The sequence below is a fragment of the Gopherus flavomarginatus genome, chromosome 4, assembly GCF_025201925.1.
Source record: "Gopherus flavomarginatus isolate rGopFla2 chromosome 4, rGopFla2.mat.asm, whole genome shotgun sequence".
NCBI lineage: Eukaryota > Metazoa > Chordata > Testudines > Testudinidae > Gopherus > Gopherus flavomarginatus.
In genome coordinates this window covers 42516318-42541606 of record NC_066620.1, presented here as the reverse complement: position 1 = coordinate 42541606, position 25289 = coordinate 42516318, and the positions used below count along the sequence as shown (strand labels likewise).

The window sequence follows — 25289 nt, the reverse complement described above, 5'->3', positions numbered from 1 at the left end:
ATTTGTCAGGGCGACTGTAAGTTCAGTGCTAAATAATGAAGTACACAGTAGAAGAAAGTGAATCAAAGGCGTTGCTTTTTACAGGTTAAATTAATCAGGCAGATCCTGCCACTAGTAGTACTTGAAGAGGCCTCTTCCCAAGGCATGCTGAAAGTCCGGGAAAGATTTCTGCTGTTCATAAGAAAAGCAAAGTATTCATATTGCAGTAGCACTTGGAAGCCTCAGTTGAGAATTCTGTCCCATTATAGTAAAGTGCTGTACAAATATACTTATAGGAGAGTAAACTGAGGCACAAAGAGATCAAATGACTCACTCAATGTCAGATAGCAGGCCAGTGGCACAGCTGGGAATAGAACCTAAGCCGTCTGTGTCCCAGTTCAGTGCCCTACCCACTAGATCACATTGCTGCCTAAAGAGGTCATCCTTCATTTGTAAGCTGAGAATTATACCAGTTCTAATACAGAGTTGTCTAGCAAGAAGCATTTGTGAGGGGAAGATGGGCAGGACAATTAATAAGCATACATCTCACTTTTAGCTAAGAACCTTTACAAAAAAATTAAAAGTATTTTGAAAAAATGTGAACAAACTGAATCTTGTTTGATGTAGATAAATAACTGAAAATAGCTTAAATAGTCAATGATCTCTGTTATTTTCAGAATTATTGCTAATTTAAAATCCAAGCAATTCATTCCAGCCTATTATGGAAACTTCCATGGAGATAAGCTTTGAGGTTACATAGAAGAAGGTGAAAAAGATATTCATTTAAACCTCCCTCCTTGATAGCAGTGAGGGCCAAACAATGACTTTTGCATTAAAACCTTTGTTTTTTTACAAATTCGCATCAGCATGTAAGCACACCAGTCCGCTCTGCTTCAAACACTCAAGCTCTCACTGGTGCATTCCCTGAGATGACTACCAGTTTAAGTGCTGAGGTCCATGATGGCTGCAATGTGGTCCTAGAAGCTACTACAGAACTAATGCTGCTCTGCTGTGTTCATATTTAGCAGTCTTTTCTCTTGAAAGAGGAAATATTCTTCTGCACTTTGATTTTAATAAATGTGGCCCCTACATTCCTTCTTGAGGTTCTGTCTGACAAATTTGTCCTAAGAAATAGCAGCTGTGGTTTTCAGAGTGAGTCTTTACACCTTCAGCACCTGTACAGCTGCCTCCGCAGCAATGGGTTTAAGGTTCTGGAGATCATGTGCATATGGGACTCAGAGTCGGAAAGATTATTGATTGCACAGCTTCTGTGAAGAGCATCTGTGACACGTGTTTATTTCTTTACTCATCTTCCTCATCACTTATTAGTGATGTCAGGATACAACAATTTTTTGAGACCATCTGAGTGAAGATTGCAGTTATCTATTCAGTTGCCTCCGTATTCTTCTTTTTACTAACAAAAGCGCTCACAATGTTTAGTGCAGCCCTGCATAATTTTTCATTAACAATATCAGATACCAGGGACAAAATCTTCTCATATACTTCACTATGATTTTGATAATGAAAAAAAACTAATGATAATTACCTCAGCTGTCCAAAAAAAAAAAAATGAGACTTCTTGGACAAGGAGAATTTTGCATCTCTGGTTTAGCATTATCTATAATCTTTGGTCACTGAAAAACAAAATTGTTAGATCCTCAGTGGAACTGCTGAAGAATGTGTGCTAATTTATAGACAATTTATTAAATACTGTAGCTTTTAACAAATATTATAGCATTTCCTTCCCCATATCAAGTACAGTGCAGGTATTCTTCTGTCAGACAACACTTAACAGGATAAACTCTAAATTTATTATAAGTTAAGGCATGTTTCCCAGCATATAGAATATAATACTTTTAGTAGTTGCGATCCTGGCTGACAACTCTTTAATTCACCAATTTAATTCTTTTTCTTTCTTTCTTCTTAGTTCCATGCAATGGATACATTACATAAGCACAGCTATGATTTGAGCAGTGCCATTAGTGTTCTGGTACCACTTGGAGGACCAGTTCTATGCAGAGATGAAATGGAAGAATGGTCAGCATCAGAAGCTAGTTTATTTGAAGAGGCTTTGGAAAAATATGGCAAAGACTTCAATGACATACGACAAGACTTTGTGAGTACAGAACTAATGCACTTTTATCTTCCCATGTTTAAATGTGTTTTGGCCGTGAGAGCTGTAATTGTTTTCCATTGATCTGGGTGATTAGCTTAAGAAGGAGATGCTTTTGTACTGCCAAATGGATAAATATTTTCTTGTTTAGTGATATATCTTGGAAAGCTAAACTCTAATGTGTTTTGACTGGGATTTTCTCAGGATCCTGTAAGAAAATTGGGTGCCCAGATTCCACTGAAATTCAGTGGCAGTTCTAAGTCCCCTAAGTGCATTTAAAATCCCACTCTTTCCTTCCATGTTTAGCAGTGTGGGAAATCTTACATTAGGCATTTGGTACTTGTGGAGGGTGAAGGAAACATTCATCATTCCCAACTCTACTATGTCTGCTTCTGAAGTATTGCAGTTTTGGACAGCAAAGCCTTCATTTGCTGTGTCCTAATGCAGAGTAATGGGATGGAGTTGATACCAATCACGGACTGCCTGAGTGATTGGTAATTTGCTTGCAACTCTTTCCTTTTTTGGGGGGTGGGGTGGGGGAGTGGGCTTGTTCCTCATCTACCACAAGGTTAGTCATGTTGCATTGTGGCTGTGAAAAGGTTAAGATACATGCAAAACAAAGGAATTTAGTAGGGCTGTTGAATAATCACAGTTAACTCACAAGATTAACTAAAAAAAAATTAATCACGATTAAAAAAATTAATTGCAATTAATCGCAATTTTAATCGCACTGTAAAACAATAGAATACCAATTGAAATTTATTAAATATTTTCTGTTTTTCTACATTTTCATATATATTGTTTTCTGTGTTGTAATTTAAATCAGAGTATATTATTTTTATTACAAATATTTGCACTGTAAAAACAATGAAAAAAATATAGTATTTTTCAATTCACCCCCTCCAAGTATTGTAGTGCAATCTCTTTGTTGTGACAGTGCAACTTACAAAAATGCAGATTCTTTTTTGTTAAATAACTGTGCACTCAAAAACAAAACAATGTAAAACTTCAGAACCTACAAGTCCACCCAGTCCTACTTCTTGTTCAGCCAATTGCTAAGACAAACAAGTTTGTTCACATTTACAGGAAATAATGCTGCCCTCTTCTTATTTACAATGTCATCATAAAGTGAGAACAGGCATTTTCATGGCACTTTTGTAGCTGGCATTGCAAGATATCTGCATGCCAGATATGCTAAGCATTCATATGCCCCTTCATGCTTCGGCCACCATTCCAGAGGACATGCTTCCATGCTGACGACACTTGTTAAAAAATAATGCATTAATTAAATTTGTGACTGAACTCCTTGGGAGAGAATTGTATGTCCCCTCCTCTGTTTTACTCGCATTTGGACATATATTTTACATTATAGCAGCCTCGGGTGATATCCCAGCACATGTTGTTCATTTTAAGAACACTTTCACTGCAGATTTCACAAAACGCAAAGAAGATACCAATGTGAGATTTCTGAATATAGCTACAGCACTTGACCCAAGGTTTAAGAATTTGAAGTGCCTTCCAAAATCTGAGAGGGACGGTGTGTGGAGCATGCATTCAGAAGTCTTAAAAGAGCAACACTCCAGTGCGGAAACTGTAGTACCCGAATCACCAAAAATAAAAATCGGTTTTCTGCTGGTGGCATCTGACTCAGCTACATAAAGTGAACATGTGTCGGTCCACACTGCTTTGGATTGTTATCGAGCAGAACCCATCATCAGCATGGATGCATGTCCTCTGGAATGGTGGATGAAGCATGAAGGGACATATGAATCTTTAGCACATCTGGCATGTAAATATCTTGCGACGCCGGCTACAAAAGTGCCATGCAAACGCCAGTTCTCACTTTCAGGTGACGTTGTAAACAAGAAGCGGGCAGCATTATCTCCTGCAAATGTAAACAACCTTGTTTGTCTGAACAAGAAGTAGGACTGAGTGGGCTTGCAGGCTCTTAAATTTTACATTGTTTTATTTTTGAATGCAGTTATTTTTTGTACATAATTCTACATTTGTAAGTTCAACTTTCATGATAAAGAGATTGCACTACAATACTTGTATTAGGTGAACTGAATACTATTTCTTTTGTTTTTTTACAGTGCAAATACTTGTAATAAAAAATAAACGTAAGGTGAGCACTGTGTACTTTGTATTCTGTGTTGTAATTGAAATCAATATATTTGAAAATGTAGAAAACATCCAATAATATTTAAATAAATAGTTTTCTGTTATTGTAAAACAGTCTGATTAATTGCGATTACTGTTTTTAATCGCTTGACAGCCCTATAATTTAGTTATAATTGAAGCATATGACTAAGGTGCCTTTGTACATGCAGGTTTCACGGTCCTTAAGTCTCTGTTATGAGATCTCAGTTCGTTCAGTTCGTTGCGGATGGATGTCCAGCATTCTTTGCTCCCACATCATATATTTTACCAACTAGCACCTTTATTAGCAATCTCTTCAAGGAGACCAAGTATTAAGTGTACATGATGTTTGAGTTAGAGCTGGCCAGTTTTTTTTTCAAATAGCTTATTAGCCCAAAACTGTTCATCAATTCAGATTGAATTTGGCAAGTATTTTTGACTCAAGAAAAAATGGGAGGGGGAAATTCCAGAAAAGCTGAAACATTTTTGACTCTTTGTTTTGAAATGACATTTCATTTAGAAATGTAGCTTTCCCTTAAAAAAAAGTGATGGAGAAGGAAGGAAGATAAAAAACCACCCAAAAATGAAAGGTTTAATTTTGTACCAATAAAATGTATTTCTCAACCAAACACAACGTTTTTTCTGGTTTGGTCACCAAACCAAAAAATCAGTTATTTGTCCAGCTCTGCTTGAAGCCCCTCTAAACCAGGCATATGGGGTAATGTGAGGAAGTTTGTACTTCCACTGCCAATGCTGTACATGGAAAGACGACTTCCATGTTGTCAGGTCACTTTCACAGTTCTAAAATAAATAGAGGTGAATATTGACAAGAAGAAAAGGATATTGTGTCTCTGAAGAGCTTCCTTTTGAACAGATGTGAATGTGTTACTACATGATTTTTGATGTTCTCAAGGAAGAAAATGTCCATTGAATTCAGTTCATACTCCTGGCAGAAAATTACATCCTATAAGAAGCAGTTCTGTTAATACGTTAAAACTAGTTACATTTAAGAAAATTTTTGTGATACTGGCAATGAAAAATAAGGGGTTACACTTTGTATTAAGTTTCCATTTATAGAGAGTTAATAAATGGTGTGACAGGATCAGGCCAGATGGCTACAGGACAGTGATAGAAGGTAGATATATTAGCCTCAGGTTAAGTAGGTCCCCTTTCCCTGGGTAAGGGAAGGTTCCAGAACAATCAGGAGCTTTCTAGAGTCAATTAAGGCAGGCTAATGAGGGCACCTGGGTTTAAAAGGGAGCTCACTTCAGTTTGTGGTGTGCGTGTGAGGAACTGGGAGCAAGAGGCGCAAGGAGCTGGGAGTGAGAAGGTGTGCTGCTGGAGGGCTGAGGAGTACAAGCATTATCAGACACCCGGAGGAAAGTCTGTGGCGAGGATAAAGAAGGTGTTTGGAGGAGACCATGGGGAAGTAGCCCAGGAAGCTGTAGCTGTCATGCAGCTGTTACAGGAGGCACTATCGACAGCTGCAATCCACAGGGCCCTGGGCTGGAACCCGGATTAGAGGGCGGGCCCGAGTTCCCGCCAAACCTCCCAACTCCTGATCAGGCACAGGAGAAGTTGACCCAGACTGTGGGTTCCACGAGAGGGGAAGATCTCTGACGTGAACAAATCCACCAGTACAGAGGCAGAAGGTACAACATATCCTAGTACCTCAAAAACACCAGAATGCTGTATAAAGTCTTGCCCATAGTCATCTTTTTGGGGGGCATTTGGGATAGAAAAGACCCTGGCATGGGTCCTTCGATGATTCTTCTGGCCCGGAATACATGAAGAAGTGCGAAGGTATTGTGCGTCCTGCCCGGAGTGTCAGCTGCACAGTCCCCGTCCCCACCTGAGGGCACTTTTAGTACCCCTTCCCATCATAGAGGTCCCCTTCGAGCAAATAGCCGTGGGCCTAGTGGGACCCCTGGAGAAGACAGTCTGGGGCCACCAATATATACTTGTCGTTCTGGATTATGCTACTTGCTACCTAGAAGCCTTCCCCCTGCAGAACACGGCCTCTAAAACGATAGATAAGAAGTTGGTGGGGATCTTTGCCCAAGTGGGGCTACCAAAGGAGATATTAACAGACCAAGATACCCCCTTTACCTTGAAGCTAATGAAGGACCTCGGTACGCTGCTCCATATACATACCCTAAGAACTTCAGTCTATCATCTGCAGACCGATGGGCTGGTAGAAAGGTTTAACCGAACCCTCAAGGCTAAGATAAGGAAAGTGGTAAGTCAAGATGGGAAGGACTGGGACACCCTACTCCCCTACCTTATGTTTGCAATCCGGGAGGTACCTCAGGCCTCAACTGGGTTTTCCCCCTTTGAGTTATTATATGGATGCCACCCCCGTGGCATACTAGATATCGCAAAAGAAATCTGGGAAGAGGGACCCAATGAGGAGAGAAATATAATTGACCATGTGTTGCAGATGCGAGAACAGATAGCCTGGGTCATCCCTATTGTACGGGAACATTTGGAAAAGGCGCAGGAGGCCCAGCAAACCCATTACAATTGCCAGGCAAAAGTCCGACAGTTCCAACCAGGGGATCAGGTGATGGTGTTGGTACCCACAGCAGAGAGCAAGCTTTTGGCCCAATGGCAGGGGCCATATGAGGTGGTTGAACCTGTGGGGGAAGTAATCTACAAGGTACGGCAGCCAGGACACCGGAAACAAGAACAAATTTATCACGTTAATCTCTTAAAGCCTTGGCACCAACGAGGCATGTGTAGTGGCCCAAGAGACCCCGTTCCAAGGAAATAACATGCAGGAGCAGATCAGGATATCCACTGGTCTGACACCAAACCAGAAGAAGGAGGTAACTGAGGTGATCAACCGATACCAGGACATGTTTTCAACCAAACCAGGTCGGACCACCGAAGCATATCACCACATTTTCACAGACCCTGAGGCAAAGGTAACTTTAAGGCCCTATCAGGTCCCAGCGGCAAAAAGGGAGGAGATCAAAGCAGAGGTGAAAAGGATGTAGGAGCTGGGGGTCATCAAAGAGTCCCACAGTCAGTGATCAAGCCTGATTGTGTTGGAGGAACTTTGTCACAATGGTTAATAGATGTGTTAATACATGGTTCCTCAGTTGTTATAGAGTTCAGCTCAATAGTTGCTTATTACAGTTTATATCACTGCTGTTGTGCTTACCAACCATCTGTGACACTACAACTCATACCTAAAACATCTGTTAACATGTATTAACCCTTTATAAATAGAACCTTAATGTAAACTGTGGCCAAATAAATGTAAACTTTATTGTTGGGGTTTCCTACATTATTCTTTTATTCTCAGTGTTCATTTTAGGCATGGCAGAATTTTATTTTTAATTATTATTATTTTAACATATAATATCACTGTTTATTTGTAAGCATCTTTTTACTTTTATTAATTTATATTTTCACAGTTGCAGGAAATTATGGTTCGGACAATAATTATTCTATGGCAGTAGATATTGAGATTCAAAAAGTTAAAACACAAATTGTCAGGATCACATGTCAAAATATACAAAGGATATATCCTTAAATCAAATGCTAATAAGTTCTCAGGAAGCATTTTTCTTACTTTATCTGTCTGTAAGTTTTGATTATCATCAGTGAAAATAATTTTTAGTCAGTTTCTGTGTGTACAGTGAAATCAGTTTTTACCATCATTTACCATTAAAATCTAATCCTTCCAAGTCTAGTTATATGGTGTTACATTAGTTAAATTCTGTTTTTACCTGCATAATTGACCACTCCCATTAATGCATTAGAACATTGCAGAAATCACTTCTGATCCATAATGCACAAAATGTTGGAAATGTAAAATGGCCTACTGAAAACTTTTAAAAATGCTTCAGAGGGACCAAAGAATGAAAAAAGGCGAAAGAGACTTTGTTCTTGTTTAAATGACGGTAAACAGAGAATGAAAATCATTGTTGGGCTCAGTTGAAAGCATATTAATACTGACTCAGAGAGTAAAACCTGGCAGAAGCACAGATCAGTTATATGCTCTGAAGTCAGAGTGGGATTTCCTCTTACCCCCAGTTATGTTCTCTACTTTTAGAAAAGCAGCCTGTCACCTTAGAGTATCCTTAGAAGAGCACTTCTTTCACGTAGCTATTCCTGTAGCATTAGTCAGTAAGATTTATGATGAGAGGCTTTCAGTCATGTAAAGGCTTCTGACACTCAGTGGACTCTGATTTTGTTTTTATATGAAGATAAAGGAACTGATTTCATAAGTTTTTCCAAAGTTATTCACATGCACTATTTTCAGAAGTTAAAAGTAAGAAAAATATATAAAAATAGTATAAACTGAACTTATTTCCTGGGCAGCTTTTGTAGTGTCAATTAATAGGCTTACTAGAAAAATTTGTTAAATACCTATTTACCACAGAAGAGCTAGAGGTAAGCAGTGAAAACCATAGACAAAAATGTTTATGCTAGTAAGTTTTTAGAAGTGCTAAATGTTTCCATCAAACCTTGAACTCATTCAGTCTCAGGCTTGATGTGTTCATGAACATTATTCCCTCTTCTCAAAGTTTATGGACTCCGGGTAAGGTTTTTCACATAGCTGCATCCTACAAACCCCTACCAACCACTCCCTGAAATAGTTTTGTGTAGTCAGACTTGCTGTTTTTTTAACAGTATAGTCTTAAAAAAAGGAGAGAGATCTTTTTAAAAAACAAACAAACAAACAAAACTTGAGTTAGAAATATAGATGTCATATTCCAAAAGAATCTGTTGCAAGACTTAATCCTTAATGTTAAATAAAGTAATACTTACCTGATGAACTGTGACTAAGAATCCCTGTGTGCTTATTTATTTTGACTCAAAGGTGATGTAATAAAGTTACATTAATATCAAAGGAAAATCTGTAGCTCTGTTCTAAGAAGTCAATTTAGACATGCTGATAATATGGTATAGGTAATCCTTGATTACCTGCTGTGACAAAAAGAGGTTGGTTGTGACACTCAATAAGTATCATAATTAACTTAATGACAGCTTGAATTATTACATCTTGAAGGTATACTGCTTTCAGAATAGTTCTGGATTTGCCACACTTGGCAGGTGCAATCGCCACTCTTTTATACTGTGTGGCTTTTTAGAGGCAATGCATTTTGCAACCTTATTTACTGTTCAGTAATTAGTAATAATTAGCATTGCATAGTGCTTGACACATTCAAAGTGTACAAGAACTAATATTAGTAAGCAAGTTCATAACGGTAAATTAATTATAGTAAAGGAATTTGCCTTACCTTTTCAACAGACCATGAAGTCTCAATAGTATACTATTTAATTTTTATTTTCCTGATGTTTTTATAGCATTCCAATATAGGTTTGAATAGTAGTTTGTGAGGCTGCTATCTTCTCATCAATTTCTCATCAGGACCTCATTTCTTGATGTTCTCCTGTTTTCCTGAGAACCTTTAACTTATAATGAATATAAATGTACTAGATTGAATGTACATTTGAATTTCTTCACACCTCAAGATAGTACAATAGGAAGAGAACAGAACCTTGTGTTCCCCAAAATATGACTATTTCCCTGGTCCGAGAGTGAAGACATTCGTTGTGGTGACTTCCTGAGTGCTGTTATAATTTAAGGGTCTGTTGTCATTTTCATTGTAAACCCTGTTTTTTCCCAGAGATTTATAACTCTTGCTTCTCAAATGTCTTGGTGTGTGAAAATAAAAGCTGTTTAAAAAAAGAATGTAAAGGTTGTAAATCATTAACATTTTGGACCTGTGACTTGAGGTTTAAAAATGCATGTACATTTCCAAGCTAAATATTTAAAAATCAAATTTAGCATTTTCAGACTTACCAGGGGTTCTGTCTTTACCCTGTGGCAGCTGGTGAAATTGCAGATCAACTCTGCATGTCCTTGTGTCATTGCTGCCTCACTGCCAATCTACCTCTTACATAAACATCACACATCTGTTTGCAGATGGTAATTTTTCTTTCCTGTGATCAATGCATAATAAAATTTGGTAATGAAAATATACAGTTCTGTAGCTGTTTACAACTTCTGTGGCAGATGCAGCCACTGAAAAACACATTTATCTTGCCTCCTAATTGTTTTCCATAAGTGGTTACATTCTTCTGGACAAATAGGGAGTCCTCTTCACCTGTCAGTCGGATAGCCAATTGGAATGCAGGGTTTTCACACCCAGCATGCCGGGCAGGCTTCCTCAGTTGAGAACAAGAGCTGTAGAAATGGTGTGGCTTCCTATGTTATCCTATGAACCCAGTTGCCCACTGGGGCGCTCTGAATGGCTGTCCATGCTGGTATTGCAGCATCATGAAAAACGATTAGTAAGGTTTAGAGAAATGTACTTTTTGTTGATGTGGATGCCACCAGTATCAACAGATGGGTGTAAGTAGCAGTGACCATACTCAGGGAACGAATAACAGTGAGAAGCTAGGATTGGCTAGACTAAAGTGATAGGAAGGTAGGGCTGATCAACATTTACTGGAGTGAGTGCATTTCCCCTCTCCTTTGGGACTACTGTGGTAGGACCCCTCTGAGAACCCACCACCCGGTGGCTGCATCATCTAATATGTGTAAATTCTGTCAGTAATATCTCAAGAAGGTATGGACCCAAGTACTGGGTGGTGGCTCAGCAGAGCTGGTCCTTTGAGGTCAATCTGTGCGCCTTCATGGATTGCTTGGAGTTCTCTTGAAACAGCATTTTTTAAATCTCTTTTATTTTATTTTGTTATTTACTAGAGAAACTGGAAGAACGTTGAAAAGAGAAATGTGTATTTACATACACACACACAATATTAATTGGAAAATAATTTGTGATTTGTTTCATTATTTGATATGTATAAAAATATGGCCAACATTGGAAGAGGGCAGTTAAAATGGGCAGTGGAATTAAGAGAGGTATGAGATGAAAATTTTACAATCTGATGCTTACCGTTGAATTGAAACGGTACTAAGATTTCTATTATGTATTAGAACCTCTTACTTAACCTCTTATACATGAGTCAGTTTTTAAAGGGAGATTTCATCTTTATGCCAATATTGTAAAATGGCAAAGGGCACTTTAAAAATAAACCTTGCATTGCTGGGACACCCACCCCCCACACACAGCTAGCCCAAGGCCATTTTAACCCCCGAGCTCCGGAGTGCTGGGCCTGGAGCCACGGAGGGGCAGGACTTTGGGCACCCTGGCTGAGGGCTCCTACCATACGCTGGGCTCCAGCTACTGGTCCTGGCCAAGCTGGTGAGGGACAGGACTTCCTCTTCCCCTGCAGGGGCCGCTCCCAGGGCCAGCTCAGACCCACTTCTAGGAATCTCTCCTGGCTGCAGGACTTTCTGTGGCTGCTGGTATAGTATTGCCACCTTTTCTTCTGCGCCGCTGCTGGCTGCGGTGCTGTCTTCAGTGCTGAGTGGCTAACCAGCATCCACCACTGTCCAGCTCCGGAGACAACACAGAAGTAAAGGTGGCAATACTGCAACCCCTCCCCCCCCCCCATAGTCTTATGACTCCTCACAATCTGCTTTTGGGGTGGGACCCTCAGTTTGAGAAATGCTAGTCTTCCTCTTGAAATCTGTATAGTGTAGGGTAAAAGTACACAAAAGAACAGATTTCACAGGGGAGACCAGATTTCATGGTCTATGATGCATTTTTCGCAGCCATGAATTTGGTAGGGCCCTAAGTATTTGGTTTCAGCCAGAAATTGGGGAAGGTCATGGCATGACAGCCCACCCCTATCATTAGCACTGGCATTACTACCAATAGTGGGACAGCCAACCTCTGTGGTATTGGCATTGAGCTAATATTCTGGCTGGTATATTTTCACATGTGAAGTTCCTGTGAAGGTGATTTGTTCTAATTGTGATGTTATTCTCTACCTGTCCTATAAAAAAGAAAGAAAAAAGTGAGAGAAATGTACTTCTGTGTGGTATTACACTGGATTCTGCATTGCCCATATAGAACCAAAGGTTTAGGCATGTAGCTTAAAAATAGCCATCCCCATACGTTTTACTTTGTTTAACATTTTTGTTTGCATTAATTCCGAATCTTTCTAACATACAAAGAACATTTGCTTCATCTTTTTCTAAATAAAATGCGGATATTTAAATTTTCTGACACACTTTGATTTTATTTAATTCATGCCAAATGTTTTTCAGCTCCCTTGGAAGTCGCTGACTAGCATCATTGAATATTATTACATGTGGAAAACTACTGACAGATACGTACAACAGGTAATTGTATGGCTATTTCAGTATGAATGGACCTGTAATATTCTGTAATAGTCTTAAAACAACGGACTTGTACAAAAATTATTTACAAATAGTATCTTCTAGACACTTGTATATTCCTTTACCTTTTTAAAAAGAACTGTTCTAAAATTATTTCTGAGATTGGGGGTTTTAAAATACCTAAGTTGGTTTGATCTTGGTTTGCTGCAGTTTGATTTCCCAAGGTTTAGTTATCAGTCTAAAAGGTGTTTAACAGGGTTAAACAGTTGCATGTTTAAAATAAAGTGCTTTGTTCCCAGAGTACATTTTTTTAAAAAGAAAAAATTCTAAAATGATTACATTTTTGATAATATGCATGATCCTTTGAGACTTTTATTTTAAATGGCTGAATGAGCCATTTTACAGAGTCAGGTCATGTAACACAACACTGAAAAGGAGGGAGAAGGCTATCCACATTACTCTACTTTAGTTCATCTAACTAGTCTCATGAAGCAGGATTATTTTGCCTTCCATAGCAGTTGTTATGGGTGTTGTTTTGTAGTTTTGATTTTTATATGTTGATGAGAAAGGAAGTAAGTTCTAGTATCAAAACTGAGGCCATGTCTTTCAGTCATGGTTTGTCTTTACAGCACAGAAATAACAGCAAAGAATATACATGAGGCCAAATTCTGAGCAAGAGTCAGAGCTTACATTAAACAGCTGTTGTTCTGCTTAGACAGGTTGCAGGTCCGAAGGATGGAATCTTCAATATGTTTAGTTTTCTGCATAACTGAGCTGTGGCTTCTGCTCCAGAGCATGGGATGGGGGAGTGGGCTGGGGCTGTCTTTGGTTCTATGTTTTTGGCTCAGTGGTTCTGTGTTGTTTACCAGATGCACTGGCCACCCCCTGCAAGCCCTGTGGTCCTTCACATTCCATGAAGAGCTCAGTGGCACACAATGGATGTGGTGACCTCCTGCCTGAATTCTTTGCTGCCTATGCAGCAGAAATATATTAATGCTGCTTTTTTTATCCTACCTTGTGTACCTACATTGGGATGTTGGAGATAGGGTCACTGCAGGATTTGCCTCATTGTGTATTTACATACCGTATTCTTTGGTTCGGCTGCTCCAAAATATTATAAAATAATTCTCTTCTGATTTGTGATTTTACAATTCAGTTATTTAAATCCATAATTTAATCCCATAAAATTAGTAATGATATTGCAGACAGATGCTGAAAATAAAACTGTTGTTGTTAGGTTTGTGCAGCATTTCCAGAATCCATTGCAGAGTATCAGAGAGATTGTTGCTCTAGCCTAAGTTCTAGTTTGTTGATGGTATGGCTGCATCTTCCAGTTGTTAGTGTGTGGAAGTTAGAGGAGGGAGGTGTGTCATCATTTGCTGTGCTACTACAGCATGTATGTTCAGATTGTTTGAGATTTATTAGCCTTTCATCTGTTTCTTTGCCCAACAAGTTTTTATCTTGGAAAAGTTTTGCCAGTTGGGAAGTTGAGCTGTAAATATGCCTAAAACTAAAAGTCACTCCAGACATTCGTCATTAAATGTGCAAGCCAGATGTGTAGCATTTCAAATTTCTTCATCATCAGCTGGGCATTGTGGGATCTGGAATGATCAGAAAGGTGAAAGTATAAATAAAACTTGATGCTTTGCTGGAATCAGTTACTGATAAGAAGTTTGGGAGCTAAAGTGAGTGCATCAGAGAATTGATTTGTATTAAAACAGTTACTTAAAAATAAATATTTTAAAGTAAGGCTGAATCACAGTGAAAATCGAATCCATATCAACATTATTAGGTTGGTCAGGTGATTGATTACCATTGCTGGAAAACTTGGATGGAAATATTTGTTCTACAGTGTTTGAGAAAGATGCTGTGTTGCAGAATTTTTCTGAAGTTCACTGGGATTTGGTTAACAGATCCTGCCTACCACAAATATCAGTGTGTGCCATTTATTGAATGTGTGCTTCTACACAATTCAGTTTCAAAAGTGCAGCTGTAACTCTGAAAAGTGATTGTATACAAATGGTGTTATAGGGTTCTGGTTTTATAGTCCCTTGATGACACCCAGAACCAATTTGTTCAATTAACTAGTCAAAAGATATATCTTCTAACTCCCGATCCTGTACTCTCATCCTGGAATCTGATAGTCAAGATGTGTTCTTTCAGAGGCATGCATCATTATCAGTAATAGAAATGCTATATGCCAAATGCTTCTCTGTTACATCTATGACTTCATTGTATCTCATTTCTATCCTCCTTTAAGTCTCTGCAGTCCCAGTGGTTGCAAGATTAGAAAGGTGTGAGTGAGTTCAGAACTTGGTCCTGCCATTGAGTTGACTTTGCAGTGCTTAAAGGAATAAAATTTAGTAAAAACATTTTTTTTTATCACCAGAGTAAACAGCAGTAACCGAATACATACATGGAGAAAATTTGTTCAGCAAGAAAGTGCTATTTTTACATAGTCATTTTCAGAGCAGAGCCATACTTCAAAACATTCTTTTCAGTGGGGGAGGAAAACCCAGGGGACTTGGAATGGGTCAGGTTGAGATATATGTATCCTTTCAGCTTTAGAGGGCTTGTTCTCATCTGAAAACTTTACTATTCAGTGACTGTTTATTCACCTGTGTGAATTGGCTAGGTCATCTCAGTCCAGAGGGGAGGTCTCCACATGACAGTTCCACTACAGTAGAACCTCAGAGTTATGAACACCTGGGGAATGGAGGTTGTTCGTAACTCTGAAATGTTTGTAACTCTGAACAAAATGTTGTGGTTGTTCTTTCAAAAGTTTACAGCTGAACGTTGACCCTTAATACAGCTTTGAAACTTTACTATGGAGAAGAAAAATGCTGCTTCCCCTTGATTGTTTTAGTCGTTTATATTTAACACTGTACTGTATTTGGTGGGTTTTTTTGTCTCTGCTGATACCTGATTGCATAGTTCTAGTTCCAAATGAGGTGTGTGGATGACTAGTCAGTTTGTAACTCTGGTGTTTGTAACTCTGAGGTTCTCCTGTGATTGATAATCTTGCTTGGCAGGTAAAGGCAATGATTTAATGTGCATGGAGACTCTTCTGCCACCTCATCTCCAGAGGGTGGTCTTGCCAAGTCAAGGTGAAGGGAAATAGGTACGGCAAGCTTTGCTGCCTGTACTGAACCTGTTAAGTAGATAAATCTCGGACTTCAATTACCATTGCTGTCAGTCTGCCATTTTTCATGAATACTACCTGAGAGAGCAGTTCTGAAACCGAATGAGGCCAGGGGACTCACTCACTGTAGGTCCATTCTCTTATTTTCCCATTTGTTTTTTCTCTTAAATTTCTGGTTCATGTGTAAGGAGGCATCATGACTAAGCCTTAAGCAGAAAAGATGCTGCACAAATGAACTAAGGGCACGTCTCTGCCTCCCTGCAGTTCAGATTACTGGAGTGTGAATAGCAGTGTGCACCGAAGTGCTGCGCAGTAACTCCTCTGGGTGAATGCTGTGTGTGCGAACCTAAAGGTTCCTACTTCACATGAATGTCCTATTTGAAGAGAACTGCATTACAGTGCACTAGGAACCTTTTTAGTTCCTGCCACAGAATCCACATGGGAGAGTTACAGAGAAGCACTTCGTTGTGCACTGCTTTTCACATCCCCTGTAGACCAAACTGCATAGCAGTGTAGACATGCCCTTAGGCCTATAGTGTTCTTTCTGCAAAACTAAACATTTTATTTACTGTAGAGAATGTCTGACCTACAGGAATTGCTAATTTATTATGTTAAATGAGACAGACATGTAATCTATTGTTTTATTTCTTGTTTTGTTAAAAACTGAGTATTGCTACACATTTAGTTAAATTGTGGGACAGTACATTCCTTAGAGAAGAGATGTTCAGAACATATGCTTCCGGGAAGGGATGGCATTTATTTAAAAGATTCTGGGTGAAATTTTGACCCCATTAAAGTCTGTTCTCAGAGTCATAGATTATAAAGCCGGGATGGACCATTATGATTGTATAATCTGGTCTCATGTATAACATAGAATCATAGAAACATATGCCACAGGACTTCCCTGAATTAATTCCTGTTTGAATTAGAGCATCTCTTTTAGAAAAACATTCAATCTTGATTTAAAAATAGGCACTGATGAAGAATCAACCATATCTCTTACGCAGCTTTTCCCATGGTTAATTACTCTCACTGTTAAAAATGTATGCCTTATTTCTAGTCTGAATTTGCCTACTTTCACCTTCCAGCCATTGGATCGTATTATACCTTTTTGGGTGAGATTGAAGAGCCCTCTGTTATCAAATTTCTGTTCCTCACATGGATGCTTATACACTTGATCAAGTCACCCTTTAACTTTCTCTTTGTTAAATTAAACAGATTGAGCTCTTTGAGTCTTTCGCTTTAAGGCATGTTTACCAATCCTTTAATCATTCTGGTGGCTGTTCTTTGACCACTGTCCAATTTATCACATCCTTTCCATTGACTTCATTAAGACCAAGATTTCACTTCAAAATTGCATCCTCATGTTGGTTGGTCTTCTTTTTCTACTCCCTCCTCCTCTCTCCTGGTATTTGTAATCTGAGGATTAATGTAAATTCAAGCAAGATACAACCACTCTTCTCTCTAGGGAGCAATGTTATATACCTAAGCATATAAGATTAACAGTAGTTTTAGTAAATAAGAATGTAAAATGCTAAATTGCTTTTTCATTTTTCATACATCTGGCCTTCATTCCCCCAAATTCTAGTTTATACATAAAATAGTATGTATGATTGAGAATGCATATGATCCACTTTAGTAAATAAAGAAGAAAAAAATGGTAAAATGTCATTTTGACACAACATCAGCAGAAGTACTAAAATGTAGCTACCACATACTGCTTATTTCTCTCTTTTCTATTGTCCTCTGTGTAGGCTCAGGCTTGTGGGGGTTTTGAGGCGAGGTTGTTTCCCTCTTCCCTCTGCAAATGCCCTTAAGATTTATTGGCTGCTTCTCGTTCTTTACCTAGTTTTCTTCTATTGCTCTGATGATCTAATGCAGTGGTTCGCAACCTTTTGTACTGGTGACCCCTTTCACACAGCAAGCCTCTGAGTGCGACCCCCGCCCCATATAAATTAAAAACACTTTTTTATATATTTAATGCCATTATAATTGTGAGAGGCAAAGCAGGGTTTGGGGTGGAGGCTGACAGCTCGTGACTCCCATGTAATAACCTCGTGACCCCATGAGGAGTCCCGACCCCCAGTTTAAGAACCCCCGATCTAATGCTTAGGGATTGTGAAGAGAGCCCTTTTTATTTTTGCCCATCTGTGAAACCTCTGTGTGTGTGTGTGTGAGAGAGACTCATGGTTCTTCTTCGAGTGATTGCTCACATCCATTCCAGTTAGGTGTGCGCGCCGCGCGTGCACGTTCGTCGGAAACTTTTTACCCTAGCAACTCCAGTGGGCCGGCAGGTCGCCCCCTGGAGTGGCGCCGCCATGGCGCTCAATATATATCCCTGCCGGCCCACCCGCTCCTCAGTTCCTTCTTACCGCCGTGTCGGTCGTTGGAACTGTGGAGCGCGGCATAGCTGTCCTCCACGTCCCTAGCTCTCCTTGTTATCTCTCGTTATTGTTATAGTTGTTAGTTAGATCGATTAAGTATAGTTAGTAAGTAATTAAGTGTAAATAGTGTTGTAAATAGTTGTTCGCCGGGGGGCTGTAGCCCTTCCCGGCACCCGGCACCGGGCTCATGCCTGGTTCGCCGGGCTTTAAGCAGTGTGCGGCCTGTAAGAAGCCTATGCCTACCAGCGACCCCCACGACGCGTGCCTGAAGTGCCTGGGGGAATCGCACAGATCGGACAAGTGCCGCATCTGCAAGGCTTTTAAGCCCAGGACAAAAAAGGAGAGAGACCAAAGACTCCGGACTCTCCTTATGGAGGCGGCACTTGACCCGGCGGCTTCGCAGGCCGTGATCTCGGCGCCGGCACTGGATCGCACCGGCACCGGAAAGACTCCCCGGCACCGACCTTCTCCGGCACCGGGTGCAGAACCAAGACCGTCAGCGTCTGCTACTCCAGCCAGGCAGACCCGACTGGAGCGCCCGGCCTCGACATCGGCCGCGGCGCCGCCGGCACCGTCGACTCCGGGCCCGGCGGGTCCGTCGAGTCCGGTGCCGCCAAGCTCCCCCATAAGATCTGGGGTTGAGATATTGGTCCCATCCACGCCGGAGACCTTCGCCTCGGCACGGGACCTTATTGCCTTGACAGAGCCTACTCAGCTGCCACCCCCGGTACCTCCGGTGCGGGTCGCATCTAGAGGCAAGCCCATGATGTCGGCAGCGTCTCGGGACTCGCGGTCCAGGTCCCGACGTCACGGCAGGTCAAGATCTCATCGCCGCTCGCAGTCCCGGCACCGCTCCCCTCGGCGGTACCGGTCGCACTCGCGGCACCGATCGACCTCCAGACGGTCGCGGTCTGACTCCAGCCGCCGATACCGGCACCGTGACTCCAGGAGCCAGTCCCGCCGTCACTCGCCGCACCGGTCGACCTCCCGGCACCGAGCTGGTGGCAGGTCCCGGTCCCGGTTGACCTCCCGGCACCGCGTCGGTGGCAGGTCCCGGTCCCGATCCCGGCACCGAAGCGGCGGCCGGTACCAGTCCAGATCCCGGCACCGAGACAGAACCCGGTCCCGGTCCCGATCCCGGCACCGCTATGACTCCCGGTACCGATCCTCGGCACCGAGAAGATCGTCGCTGCCGACCCGCGCAGACCCTTACCAGCCAGGGTCGGCCCCGCCGTGGCCTTCTAGGCAGCCGTCGGTCTCTTTGCAAACGGACAGCGGGTATGCGCTGGGCACCGACCGGCAGGCGGCGCTCTTCCAAGACCCGCCACAACAGGACCAAGGCCCGCAGCAGTGGGGGTTTTGGACCCCATGGGCATACCATCAAGCCCAGGGCCCCCAACAGCTTCCTGCTAGGCCTGCGACGGCGGAGCACAGGGTGCCGGAAGCCTCGTTGTCTCGCACCCCTCCCTCCCCGGATGGAGAGGAAGGGTCCAAGCAGCAAGACTCCGCTCTGGCTCCTGAGACAGAGGCGAGGGCCGAGGGAGACCCCCCATTGGACACTTTCTTGCCGGGGGTCTCCTCATCCTCCTCCCCTGATGAAGCGGTGGCTGGCACCTCCTCCAGTAGCCCCCCCCGCTGGATCTCAGGGCGCACCAAGACCTCCTTAGGCGAGTAGCTCAGAATCTGAGCCTACAAGCCGAGGAGGTCTCGGAGATCGAGGATCCGATTGTCACCATCCTCTCGTCGGATGCTCCCACCAGGGTCGCCCTACCCTTCATAAGGACGATCCAGGCCAACGCCAATACCATCTGGCAGTCACCGGCCTCCATCCCCCCTACGGCGAGGGGCGTCGAGAGGAAGTACATGGCCCCCTCTAAAGGCTATGACTACCTCCATATCCACCCGACACCGTGTTCCCTGGTGGTACAGTCGGTAAATGACAGAGAGCGTCATGGGCAGGAAGCTTCAGCCCCCAAATCCAGGGAGGCCAGGCGTATGGACCTCCTTGGACGCAAAGTATACTCGGCTGGGGCGCTGCAGCTCAGGGTTTCGAACCAACAAGCCCTGCTCAGCAGGTACGCCTTCAACTCATGGGTGGCAGCGGACAAATTTAAAGAGCTGCTGCCGCAAGACGCCCGCCAGGAATTTGCAGCCATCCTAGATGAGGGCAAGAAGGTTGCGCGTACATCATTGCAAGCTTCTTTGGACGCTGCAGACTCGGCTGCCCGCACCCTCGCTTCGGGGGTAACGATGCGCCGTATCTCCTGGCTGCAGGTCTCTGGCCTTCCTCCGGAGCTCCAACATACCATCCAGGACCTCCCGTTCGAAGGCCAGGGCCTGTTTTCGGAAAAGACAGACCCCAGACTTAAGAGTCTAAAGGACAATCGGGTCATTATGCGCTCCCTCGGGATGCACACGCCGGGAACGCAGCGCAGACCCTTCCGGCCACAGCAGCAACAGCAGCGCAGGCCATATCCCCAGTTCCGCCAACGGCAGGACCTTAATAGGCGCCGTGGCAGGAATGGAAGGCGTAGGCATTCGGGGAACCAAGGGAGGCAGAATCAAGGCTCCTCTAAGCCCCCGCCTGGACCCAAGCCTTCATTTTGAAGGTGCGCCCGAGGGCGCAGTAACAGTCTTCCCCACGGATCCTTCCCCCCCATTTTCCAACTGCCTTTCGTTTTTCCTCCCGGCGTGGACCCAAATAACATCGGACCGCTGGGTCTTACGCACGGTACAGACGGGATACCGCCTGCAGTTTATATAGTTTCCTCCTTCCCGCCCCCCTTCCTCGTCCCTCTTCAGGGACCCCTCTCACGAGCAATTCCTTCGGCAGGAGGTACAGACGCTCCTCAGCAAAGGAGCTATAGAGGCGGTTCCGGAAAACGAGAAAGGCAAGGGGTTTTATTCCCGTTACTTTCTGATCCCCAAGGCCAAGGGAGGCCTCAGGCCTATCCTCGACCTGCGAGAGCTCAACAAATACCTGGCGAAGTTGAAGTTCTGCATGGTATCCCTGGGGACCATTATCCCATCCCTGGATCCGGGAGACTGGTACGCCGCCCTCGACATGCAGGACGCTTATTTTCACATTGCCATTTGGCCACACCACAGACGTTTCCTTCGTTTTGTGGTGGGCCCCCTTCACTACCAATTTGCAGTCATCCCATTTGGCCTCTCTACGGCCCTGAGGGTATTTACAAAATGCATGGCAGTTGTTGTGGCACATCTTCGGCGCAGTCGTATCCACGTGTTCCCTTACCTAGACGATTGGTTAATTCGGGGCACGTCGGAACTGCAAGTTTGCAGCCACGTCCGCGTGATCACCGGCCTGTTTGCTACTTTGGGCCTCTTGATCAGCATGGACAAGTCCACCCTGATCCCCACGCAGAGGGTGGAGTTCATCGGGGCCGTCCTGGACGCCACCGTGGCCAGGGCTCTTCTGCTGTTGCCGAGGTTCCAGGCATTGTCGGCGATCGTTCAACGACTGCGGGCAGCCCCCTTGACATCAGTGCGGACATGTCTAAGCCTGTTAGGCCACATGGCAGCATGCACGTTTGTGACCGGTTATGCTCGGCTCCGCATGAGGCCCCTCCAGTTGTGGCTCATCGAACATTACCGGCCGGCAAGGCATCCGCTAGACATGCTGATCACGATCCCCCAAGGGGTGTTAGATTCTCTCGACTGGTGGCTAGACCAGTCCGTAGTGTGTGCGGGGCTCCCTTTCCACCAATCTCAGCCCTCGGTGTCCCTGACAACGGATGCCTCAGATCTCGGCTGGGGGGCCCACCTGGGAACCCTGAGAACGCAGGGCCTGTGGTCCCCGCAGGAGGTGAGGTTGCACATCAACATGCGGGAGTTGAGAGCGGTCCGCCTTGCTTGTCAAACGTTCTGTCACCAGCTTCGAGGTCGTTGTGTCGCGGTGTTTACCGACAACACGACGACCATGTACTATATCAACAAGCAGGGCGGCACCAGATCCTCTCCCCTGTGTCACGAGGCGATGCGACTCTGGGACTTTTGTGTAGCCCATTCCATTCACCTCACGGCGTCCTTCCTCCCCGGAGTACGGAACACGCTGGCGGATCGCTTGAGCAGATCCTTCCTATCGCACGAGTGGTCCCTTCGCCCGGACGTCGCTCTCTCCATCTTCCAGAGGTGGGGTTATCCCCGTGTGGACCTCTTCGCGTCCGGGGGGAACAAGAAGTGCCAGGCGTTCTGCTCCTTTCAGGGCAGGGAGCCCGGGTCGATAGCGGATGCCTTCCTTATTCTGTGGACGACCCACTTGTACTACGCGTTTCCCCCGTTTCCTCTGGTTCACAGGGTCCTTCTGAAGGTGCGCAGGGACAGGGCTCACGTGATCATGGTAGCCCCGGCGTGGCCCAGGCAACATTGGTACCCCATGCTGCTGGACCTGGCCATAGCCGACCCAGTTCCCCTGCCCCTTCACCCGGACCTGATTACCCAGGAGCACGGGACTCTCTGTCACCCGGACCTGCAGTTGCTGCACCTAGCGGCGTGGTTCCTGCGTGGCTGACCGGCTCTGAACTGCGCTGCTCCACACCGGTGAGGGAGGTGCTTTTGGGCAGCAGGAAGCCTTCCACGAGAGCGACATACTCGGCCAAGTGGAAGCGTTTCTCCTGTTGGTGCGTGGAGAGAGATCTCCGCCCTATGGAAGTTTCGGTGGCCAATATCTTAGACTACGTTTGGTCCCTCAAACAACAGGGTCTGGCGATATCGTCGTTGCGGGTCCACCTGGCAGCTATCTCCACCTTTCACCCGGGTGGGGATGGTCGCTCTGTTTTTTCTCACCCGACGGTGTCTAGATTCCTTAAGGGGCTGGAACGTTTATACCCTAACGTCCGACTCCCTGCTCCAACCTGGGATCTTAACTTGGTGTTGTCTCGGCTCATGGGGCCCCCCTTTGAGCCGTTAGCTACTTGCTCCCTACTTTATCTCTCTTGGAAGACTGCCTTTTTAGTAGCTATCACCTCAGCTAGGCGGGTGTCGGAACTCCGGGCTCTTGTGGTAGACCCCCCGTATACAGTCTTCCACGAAGATAAGGTGCAGCTGAGGCCACACCCTGCCTTTCTCCCCAAGGTAGTCTCGTCCTTCCACATCAACCAAGAGATATTCCTTCCGGTTTTTTTCCCGAAACCTCACTCCTCAGGCAGGGAGCAGCAGCTCCACTCGCTTGATGTCCGTAGGGCTCTCGCGTTCTATGTGGAGAGGACCAAGCCCTTCCGCAAATCCCCCCAGCTTTTCGTGGCGGTAGCGGACCGCATGAAGGGGCTTCCTATCTCCTCCCAGAGGTTATCCTCCTGGGTAACGTCCTGTATCAGGACCTGCTATGACTTGGCCCACGTCCCTACGGGCCGGGTGACTGCGCATTCTACCAGGGCGCAGGCGTCGTCGCTGGCTTTCCTCGCCCGTGTGCCCATCCAGGAAATCTGTCGGGCGGCGACCTGGTCATCGGTCCACACCTTTGCTTCCCACTACGCCCTGGTCCAGCAGTCAAGAGAGGACGCGGCCTTCGGATCTGCAGTGCTCCATGCCGCGACTTCTCACTCCGACCCCACCGCCTAGGTATGGCTTGGGATTCACCTAACTGGAATGGATGTGAGCAATCACTCGAAGAAGAAAAGACGGTTACTCACCTTTGTAACTGTTGTTCTTCGAGATGTGTTGCTCACATCCATTCCACACCCGCCCTCCTTCCCCACTGTCGGAGTAGCCGGCAAGAAGGAACTGAGGAGCGGGTGGGCCGGCAGGGATATATATTGAGCGCCATGGCGGCGCCACTCCAGGGGGCGACCTGCCGGCCCACTGGAGTTGCTAGGGTAAAAAGTTTCCGACGAACGTGCACGCGCGGCGCGCACACCTAACTGGAATGGATGTGAGCAACACATCTCGAAGAACAACAGTTACAAAGGTGAGTAACCGTCTTTTGTGTCATTCTATATCATCTTAGCTATGATGTGGTCTTAAGTCTCGCACCTGTTTTTGTATAGAAATTGTATAAAATTAATATCCATGACGTTTATCAAAGACCAATGTATTCTTCTTCCAGTATTCTGCAATTAGTACATTCCTTGAAAAGAGAGGGTTTTCATAATGTCTTTACCTTCTCCCTAGAGAGATGAGAAAATTAGATCGATCTGAGCCTGTTCTTCAGGCCTTCCTTCTGTTCAGAGGATTTGAAAATCTACTTTTATTTTATTTTGCTATAGCGTCATAGGGTTTCCACTGTGACATCTGCTGCTGATTATGCCTTAGTTTCTCAATGCATAGTGCCAAGAGGATCTGTTTCATTCAAGGACATGGCACTGATCCCACAATCCTACTCTTAAGTGGTGATTTTCTGACTGAATCATAATACTCTACTGAGTTGAATCTCTGAGTCAAAAATGAATTCTCGTCTCTCTCCTTTCTGTTAATTCTGTCACAATGAAATGCCGTTCCTTTTCATTGCCCCACATGAATACAAAGCTAAGCTAAGAAAATGCATATTAATATAAAATTTGTTACTATTTGTTATTTATTTTCAAGGTTTATTATTATTTATTATTTATTTCTGTGCTCTCCAGACAGCCTGGTTGCACGCTGTAGGCCTCAAGTACCACAAATGTCCATGCAGGCTGGCTCCAATCTTTCTTCCCCACACGTGACAGGAATGGGCAGAACTTGTAGCAGGCATCAGAAACTCATGTCCATGGCTCTTTGAACCTCAGCCTGTTCTCCAGTCTACCCAATGTTTTGACTCCCACTGCTCTGTGGCTGCAAGGTGGACTTCAGCCATGCTTCACCAAACTCCTGCTGCCTGTCTCCATAGAACAGTGCAGGGAACAGACATTGCAATCCAATTAACTTGCTTTTGTAGGGAAAGCTGAAAAGCAAGAGGCAGCTGATGGGCGGAAATGGTTGGACTGGGAGATATGAAACAAAATGTATTTTTGACTGCAGGAGAATGGCAAAAATGCTGGATTATCTGGTATCTTAGAAAAATGCCAAATACCACAGTTGTGGAATCCAGATGGCCCTGACTAAGATGAATGGGGCAGTTCATACCTTCAGAGCTATTTTTCCAGGCTTTGCCAGCCTGGGCAGTTATACTGTGCTTACATTATCCAGATATTTCAGGCACCATAAGGAATGAGCATTTATTTAATGAAAGACATGATTTTAGGAGTGTAATTCTACAGCAAGGGATGAATGCTGCAAAATTGTGGAATACATGAGCCCTGTTTATAGGCTCCCTCTGAACAGTAGTGACCATGAAGATACTTTGTTTATTGAAAGATTTCCCAATTATCTCTCAAGGCCACT

General features: G+C 44.1%; 1 protein-coding gene across 1 annotated transcript in view; it reads left to right on the top strand.

The window, feature by feature from the left end:
• The window catches only part of MTA3 (metastasis associated 1 family member 3), a 213261-nt gene that overhangs the window by 131797 nt on the left and 56175 nt on the right, over nt 1–25289 (top strand). The window contains exons 9-10 of the mRNA XM_050951856.1: nt 1907–2095; nt 12372–12446. Coding sequence (XP_050807813.1) covers nt 1907–2095; nt 12372–12446 — 264 coding nt within the window. The remainder of the gene's footprint in view (nt 1–1906; nt 2096–12371; nt 12447–25289) is intronic.